General features: G+C 40.8%; 3 protein-coding genes across 3 annotated transcripts in view; 1 reads left to right on the top strand and 2 right to left on the bottom strand.

Moving 5' to 3' along the window:
- The window catches only part of cwf19l2 (CWF19 like cell cycle control factor 2), a 22,820-nt gene extending 22,089 nt beyond the window's left edge, over window positions 1–731 (bottom strand). Inside the window, exon 1 of the mRNA XM_014014047.1 lies at window positions 624–731. Coding sequence (XP_013869501.1) covers window positions 624–716 — 93 coding nt within the window. The 5' untranslated portion in view covers window positions 717–731. The remainder of the gene's footprint in view (window positions 1–623) is intronic.
- Window positions 732–1,269: 538 nt separating this feature from the next.
- Window positions 1,270–7,970, bottom strand: part of alkbh8 (alkB homolog 8, tRNA methyltransferase) — a 13,141-nt gene continuing 6,440 nt past the window's right edge. The window contains exons 8-12 of the mRNA XM_014014049.1: window positions 6,567–6,673; window positions 6,254–6,408; window positions 5,158–5,429; window positions 2,341–2,490; window positions 1,270–2,095 (exon numbers count right to left, since the gene is read on the bottom strand). Coding sequence (XP_013869503.1) covers window positions 1,451–2,095; window positions 2,341–2,490; window positions 5,158–5,429; window positions 6,254–6,408; window positions 6,567–6,673 — 1,329 coding nt within the window. The 3' untranslated portion in view covers window positions 1,270–1,450. The remainder of the gene's footprint in view (window positions 2,096–2,340; window positions 2,491–5,157; window positions 5,430–6,253; window positions 6,409–6,566; window positions 6,674–7,970) is intronic.
- On the top strand, window positions 3,665–4,096 carry LOC106521475 (uncharacterized; the record flags this gene model as incomplete). The annotated part of the gene is given in 1 exon segment (XM_014014052.1): window positions 3,665–4,096. A coding segment is annotated over 1 exon segment (275 nt), but the record flags the coding sequence as incomplete, so codon positions are not given.

Below are 7,970 nucleotides of genomic sequence, written 5' to 3'. Positions count from 1 at the left end.
GTGTGTGTGTGTGTGTGTGTGTGTGTGTGTGTGTGTGTGTGTGTTTAAATAATTAGATCTACACTTTCATTACTTTGTTCAATCAGGCACAGGTGAGCAGAGCAGATAAAGTGTTTATAGTTTTTAAGTTTATCTACCGGAACCAGCAACTGAGCTGTCCGTGTTAGGCTGTAAATAAAGCTGCTTATCAAATAATTACAAAAGACAACACTCAACTGTAAAACTGTGTACATATGATTATAACAGCCTGCCTACCTTTATCTCTTAACTGGGCATTGTAAATAACGCAATACAAACGTAAATAAGCAGGTCTGCTATCTGTCCCCGTCAGTGTTTGTCTCCTATTTCCTGCCTTTATCCGCTGGTACACAGTATTTATCAGCCTCGTGTTAAAGCATACATTAGCTTTCCAAGACATAATGAAACTGTGTCAGACACTCTAAACCCATCTGAACCAGTCATGATGCCCAGACGTTCATTTGACGACAGCGATGCTGTTAGCCTTCTTAGMTTGTTAGCGTATTTTTCGGGGAACTAAGAGGATTAAAACCTCAAATAACGCAAGAAAAAGCATTATTTTGCATATATGGAGTTGCCCCCGTTTCACAACTCTCAGCTCTTACCTTTTCGAGCGCCTCTTGTCGCGCCTGTCTCTTATTTTCTTTCTTTTCTTCGATACTGCTGGAGCTCTCGAAACTAACCCCGTACGCTGCCATGACACTGTCGTAAATGATTTTGTCAAATGTCGTAAAACGTCACCGTTTGACGGTAATTGTTGGCTTGTGGTTCTTGTAGTGCTGAAAGACAGAACCATGATAACTAAACTTATTTATACTATTATTATATAATTACATAATACATGCTACTGTAGTTTATACAAAATAGAGTTTTAACATTTAGTTTAAATCAAATCCACAGACTTTATGAGAAAGTGTAAATGACAGCTTATGTGATTTAAAAAGTATGTTCAATAAAGTACACAGGCTATAATGTATTTGTTTAGTAATAAGTTGCACAGATAATTACTACAGAAAATATAAGAAATGTTGAGGACATTTCACTATTACCACATAAAATACAATTGAAAGTACGACTATTCAATAGAAAATTATATGTAAAAGGACTAAAAGACAACATTAAATACAATGAGTAACTGAATGTATTTGGGCACATGGTGAAAAATAAGCTGAATGTAAGTAGAGCTGAACACAAATAAGGAAAGTCTGGAAGAAAGACACTCCTGAAAAACAAATAATCTGTTGATGTTGATGGATTTAAAAGGGTATATTTAATATTCACAAAAAAGTTAATGACTTACAGGGCCTTTACAAAGTCATAAATGTAAGACACTCGTTAAAATTCTCAAATTTATTACAATTTTTTTCCATTAAATGTTTAATTACCAAAGTCTATTTTTTAAGTCATTTTAGCAGCAAAGTAATTCAAATTGTCACTCCTTCTCTAATATAACACACCAGTTTCCCTGGTCGTGATAGCTGGTCTTCACTTTGACTTTGTCGACCTGCACACACAGCTGCTCCAGCTCTCCCTGCTCGAAGACATGATAGTAGCGATGAAACACGGGAGAAGAGCTACAGCCAGAAGTCTGACCAGCGTCACCATTTTGTTTAGAGCCTGAGCCGTGTTTGGTTTTCCTGCTGTTTGGCCTTGACCTAGAGACGCTCGAGTCAAAACCTGGATGGGGTTCAGGGGTGGAGCTTGCTCCAAAGGAGGATTCTTCTTCTCGTGGCTTCCCTCCTTTCAGATGCCAGGGAACCAAAAGATCCTGCGAATTGAAGGCTGTGCGGTTGGTATGAACACTGAGCTTGCTTTCGGGGACTCTGCTGACATCTTGCAAGTTTTCAGTCATGTTGCAGCTCTGGGTGTCGACACCTAGTGCTTCACAAGGTTCCAGGTTCTCCTCTGAGGGGTTCTTGGTGAGGGCGTGGTCTCCGTCATGACCCTTGTAGTGGCCTTTGAGGTATTTGGACTTCTGCTTGTTGTACTCTTGTTCAAAAGCCCAAACGTAGATGAGCACCTGACCTCCACTCTTCACAAGTCTCACCAGCTCTCTCACTGCTGCCAGCCGTCGTTCCTGTAACACAGATATATATAAACTCATCTTACTGATAAATAAACCTCCACAAAACAGTCTGTGAAACAAACTTTATTTGTATTAGTTTTTGTTGTATTTTAAATTTTCAAAAGGTTGAGAAAACCCTGCTTTAGAATCACAACTCTAAACTGACTTTAAGTTATTTTCAGTAATAAAGCAATAAACTAAATCTGAAGCCTCTCCGCTTTTAGTTAGTTTTTAAGCTTAACTTGTATTGTGCATACCTGTGTGGAGAAATGGTGTATGACAGCGATGGAGATGCAGGCATCACAAGAGGCAGTTCGAAGGGGGACATTGAGAGCATCTGATACAAACGCATGGAAACCCCTCTCTGCACAGATCTGGACAAGAGTGCTGCTGCGATCACATCCCACCTGAGATCAGACAAACACAAGAAGAGCTGGAGGACACTGAGCTTGAAAATGTAAATAAGCACAGGAAACACAAAAAAAGACAGATGCTAATATCACAGCCAGAGGTGGAGGAGAGGGACACTGCGAGGAACGAGGATTAAAGAGCAGAAGAACAGAAACCAGGGTGGGGAGGAAACAGGAAAGAAAAGCAGCATAAATCTCAGAAAACTGGCGTGTGACCCGCATAATCACAGCGCTGTCAGAGATGATTTATCGCAGCTACGGTCTGAGTCAGGATAAGCTGCTTACACGCATCTCCAAAAGCCCAAACAGGAACATCCCGGTGCGCATACGTAAACAGAAAATGAGGATGCTGCCATGGAAACGGAGCAAAAGCAAACGATGACATCCAGCAGGAAAAAATAAATAAAAAAGGAACGTGGATCTCGCTTTCCCACCAACTGATCCCTGCATTTTGTCTTTACGAGTTCTGTTGTTCCTGTAGAACCGGAGCAGCTGCAAACTGACACGCATGGACCACAAAACAAGGAAGAGGAACAGATCTGCAACTAACTGCCAAATGAACATGCAATTAAAGGCCCAGGATTCAGAGCTCAGAGGATGAGCTGGGAGTGACACTCGGCTACTACCACACTAAATTTTAGCTCAATATGTGTAAAACTGATTATGTTACAGACATCTTTATGTTTGATAATATTGATTGGCTCTGGTGTACAGTGAAACCCCACAAAGTTGCATTTCAGTTTGCAGACTCAAGTCTTTTGCAGAGTTGTAAAGTAACTAAGTACAAATACTTTGTTACTGTACTTAAGTAGAATTTTTGGGTACCTGTACTTTACTTGAGTAATTATTTTTCAGCCTACTTTTTACTTCTAAGATGAGAAATAAGATGTTTGTTTATTTTTCTGTATTTGGCCCTCACTAAAAAAAAGTTTGGACACCCCTGTTCTACACAAAATGACTTTTAACCTACAACTATATTTCTGTGAACATTTAAATTAAAATTTGTATTTTATCAAAATGTTTTTTTTACATGCAGGTCATAAAAATGTRTGATGTTTATAAAACACAGTGATTGACACATTTTTATTTCTTTACGCAAAACAAGGTACAAGAATGGCTACTTCTCAGCACAGGTGAGAGATGAGGTGAAACAGCTCCTTTTGGCCAAAAGAGAGGGAGACCAGATGCACACCTGTGGATGAAGAACCTGTTGGAGGATCATCAGCTGAACTGGGACCTCCTGACACAGATGCCCCTACAGCCAAAAGGTTCAGTCTACTGTTTGCAGTACACAATGAAATCCTGCAGGAGAACATAGATAAGGAGCAACAGCTGGCCAGCCCTTCAGCCATGCAGGTACAGAGCTACTTATCTGAGGTTCCCATCGACAGGAACCAGGACCCAGTTTGTATTGTTTCAAGGGTATTGTTCAATATTTTTCAATAAAATAAGAYTGGAACATTGAAGACGTATTGTGATCTTATAACACCTGACTGCGTTGGTTGTAAATCGGTATCGGACAAAATCGGAATCGGCAGGTCAGACTTTTTAAAGATCGGAAATCGGAGATCGGCAAGAAAACTGCAATCGGTGCACCCCTTATTGCATTTGGCAGCAGCCCTCAGATAGACTTTTATTTTGGAGAAAATGTTTGGTCACCCTTGATATATAAACTGAAACAGCTAGCGCATCCTAAATTTAACTTAATTAATTATTTTAATACAATATAGTCATTTCTGAATTCTTTTGGTAAAATTCCTAAAGGAGACTTCAACTTCTAGCAAAGTAATTTTTTGGTAAGATACTTGTACTTTTACTCAAGGATCACTTTGTGGTACTTTATACAACACTGGTTTTTTGCAATTTCTTTTAACCAATACTGGTAATTTGCTGTAATCCGTATGATATTGTGGAAACTGAAATAAAGTACCGTAAGGAACGTCAATTTCCTTTTTCTACCAGAGTGCAGAATTTCCACCTCCTAACAGTATCATGGTTTTTTGTATGGTTCTTACTGCATCACCTCAAATGTGCTGTAGGGCATTTCTGGAGCGCATCCAATATTTCTGTTATTTATCAACTCGTTAGTACTCTAAGAGCGTAACCCCAGCAAAAATTGGGGAAATTTGTGTTACTGGTCAATTTAGGCTCGTAACGCTCAGCTGGGAAGGAAGTTCCAGTTGAGCTGAAATGAATCATTCACTGCTTCTGTTGCCTCTAATTTGATAATGATGTTTCTGCACATGAAAAACTGTTTAGCTGACAGAAGGCAACACTGAAGTATCACAGATTTATCCTCTGGGTAATAAATGTGCTCTATGCAGAGTTTTTCTTTTTATAAACAATAGTGTGTCACATTGTTGATATACAGTAATATGATGTTTTGTTTTGTTTTGTTTTCCTCATCTTCCCTTATCTGGTTTTTAGATTTCTTTTAAGGGTTGCGCCTCCTCATGATGTCTTCATGAAGATGATCCTTGCTCTGTGCAGGGTCTGTGGCTACATGACCCAGAGCACCTGTTCCCCCATGTTTGTTATGCTCTGTCTTCTTCTGAACGRGTGTTCTGAATTGTAATTTCATTCTGCTTTGTACAATGAAAATAAAGGTCTATCTAATCTAATCTAACCTAATCTAATCGGCGGTCACCATTCGACGACACTCACTGCGACCAGCTGGGAGTTCACGCCCAGGTACTTCCCATTTCCGCAGCCCACGTCGGCTAGCGTGCTGCCAGGTGCGAGCGAGGTCAGGAAGTGGCAAACGCGAGGCCAGGGAGTGTGGCGAGTGCTGCTGAAGTGGGGGGCGATGGCGTCATACACCCGGTGCACGTACTCCTCCTCCAAGCGGGCCGCGTCGGCGGGGCAACTGGGAAGGGACGGGGCAGCCGGTGGCGAGGGCGAGGCTGTTCGCTGACTGTCGCAGGCAGAGCGGAAGGCTGGAGGTGACCACATGGGGAGACAATTATTCAGCTGGAGGTGAGATGATTAAACATTTATTTTAAAATAGTAACGACTTCTTTAAAGGGATCCCTGATTAGTTGTAACATTAGACTTTATTTGATAAACATATTTTTTAACTGTAAAATAAAGGCTGTAAACATACTGTAGGCAGTTTAGTTTTGCAAATTTTTAAAAATATATTTTAACACTGAAAGAGCCATTTTATTTACACACAAAGCATTCTGGGTAAATGATGATGTGGATAGGTCCTCGGTGTGAGCGAGCTATMTCCACCCTGAAGGTTAATCTTGGACAATATCTGATGATCGACTCTTTTAAATGAAAACAGAGAGCGTTGACAGAGAGGAGAAGGTAGAAATGACTCAGYCTGDAACTGAAAATATGGATGGAGGACAACAGAGCTGCTTCATGGAAGAAGAACCTCAGCTTAGCCTGTTAGCCTTTGCGCTAGCACCAATGCTATATTGCCTTATGTGTATTAGCTATGCGCTAGCGCGACAAACAAGCTAAACTGAGGTCCTCCATCCATATTTTCAGTGGCAGACTGAGTCATTTTTGTGTTCCCCTCTCTGTCATGTGGATGGAGGACCTCAGTGACGAGAGGAGAATGTGTAGCGCTGAGCTAATACATATACATGGTGATAGCATCGGGGCTAACGCTTAAGTACAAAACTTACAAAACTTTTCACTTTTAGAACCTAATGGGAGATTTTAGACAAGATAGATTGTGAAGTAGAGTCAAGTTTACCAAAAACATACTCTGATAAAAACAGGAAAGCAGAATATACGACATCCTTACCACAGCGGCACGGTTCATGTCGGATCTTGCGGAAAGTGAAAGAAATGCGGGTGCCCCTCTTACTCAAAGTGAGACCTCTCTGGGCTCCGACGTCAGCTGAAGTGTGAGACTGTGGCTCGCATGCTGGCACCAAGTCAAACTTTCGAGGCGTAATCCTGACAGAGAGAGTAAGAGTACTCATACATACAGRGCAAATAACCACCAGCTTCATTTTTAAACATGTAAAGAGACTGTAGGCTGAAAAAAAGGGCTCAGTGATGAAAAAATGGCAGATATTTCAGGAAATGCGTCAGTCTGGCGCGACGTGGCTCACCCGTGTGTCCAGAGGTATCTGCTCTCTCCCTTCATCACCAGCAGGCTCCGGCCTGGCAACGTCACAGCGACGACACGCCCGTCCGGGTGACRGAACTCCATCACTGTCTGCAACAAGATGCACAGACACGCATCATCTACACCCAATTAATGACAAAGAAATTAATGACAAAGAAAACACATTTGAGGTCTGCAAAGTGTAAAACATGAATTGTTTCATAGAATCTCACTTTAAAACATCTGAACTAGACTTTTAAAGAGTTAACCACCAATTTTGCTCATAAAAATTAGTTTGAGTTATTCGAAAATACACAAACTTGCAACAAATTGACATTTTTTCTACCCTAACTGCTGGCAATGCATTGTGAACTTCAATACTTGTTTTCATCAAACTGTATCTTTTTGCGTGTCTTATACTGTTAGTTGTGTGTTTTTCTGCCTCCTTTACTAAAACTGCACAAAAGGAATATTACATGATTTAATTTAACTTCAAGTTATTTTCTTTTCCATTTCATTTGAGACATACTGAATTATCAAACATTAATACAAGAACATCAGAAGATGTTTAAAAGAACAGTTCAATGGGTAAAATCATCCTTATAACATTTATTTTTTAAAACACACTATTTGAAACCTTAAAACATTGAAACAAAATCTCGACTGAATACAAAGTACGGCAAAATGTGTGAATATAGAATAAAAACTCAGGTATGCATCAAAGTGAATATTCAGTAAATGATCTACATTTTGATGATATCAATCCAAAACTACAAATAATTTCTCCCTGCTGAAGAGACCAAGGCTTCAGACTGCCGTTAATAAATGTGACATGTGCCTGCTGAGGCATCTCCACCTCCAGCTCAGAGGTTTTGATCCTAATGTTTCCCCACAGCACAAAGCAGCTCCAGCTCTGCAGGGAAATTACATCCACACTGTTTCAAACTGCATCTCTCAGACTTCTGACAGCAGGAAAATTGGATTGTCTGAAGAGGGGGCGGGCGTGTGTGTGCGTGCGTGCGTGTGTGTGGGCATGTTTTTACTACATCGTAGGAACCATTTTCCAGAAAAAGACAGCCTCGAAGGGACGGGGACGGATGCTAATTTTGGGTGGGGTTTAGGACCAAGGTGTGAATTGAGTTTAGGTTAGTGTTAGGGTCAGGTAGGTACCTGTGAGGTTAGTGTTAGGGTCAGGTAGGTACCTGTGAGGTTAGTGTTAGGGTCAGGTAGGTACCTGTGAGGTGAGTTTTGGGATAAATAGTCAGGGTTAGGCTGTAGAATTACCAAAAAAGGAATGGAAGTCAATTCATGGTCCCCACAGGGATATTAAAACAAACCTGTGTGTGTGTGTGTGTGTGTGTGTGTGTGTGTGTGTGTGTGTGTGTGTGTGTGTGTGTGTGTGTGTGTG

This window comes from Austrofundulus limnaeus, unplaced genomic scaffold (assembly GCF_001266775.1).
Source record: "Austrofundulus limnaeus strain Quisiro unplaced genomic scaffold, Austrofundulus_limnaeus-1.0 Scaffold109, whole genome shotgun sequence".
Taxonomy (NCBI): Eukaryota; Metazoa; Chordata; class Actinopteri; order Cyprinodontiformes; family Rivulidae; genus Austrofundulus; species Austrofundulus limnaeus.
Note: the sequence above shows the minus strand (reverse complement) of the source record. Positions and strands in the feature narration are given on the sequence as shown.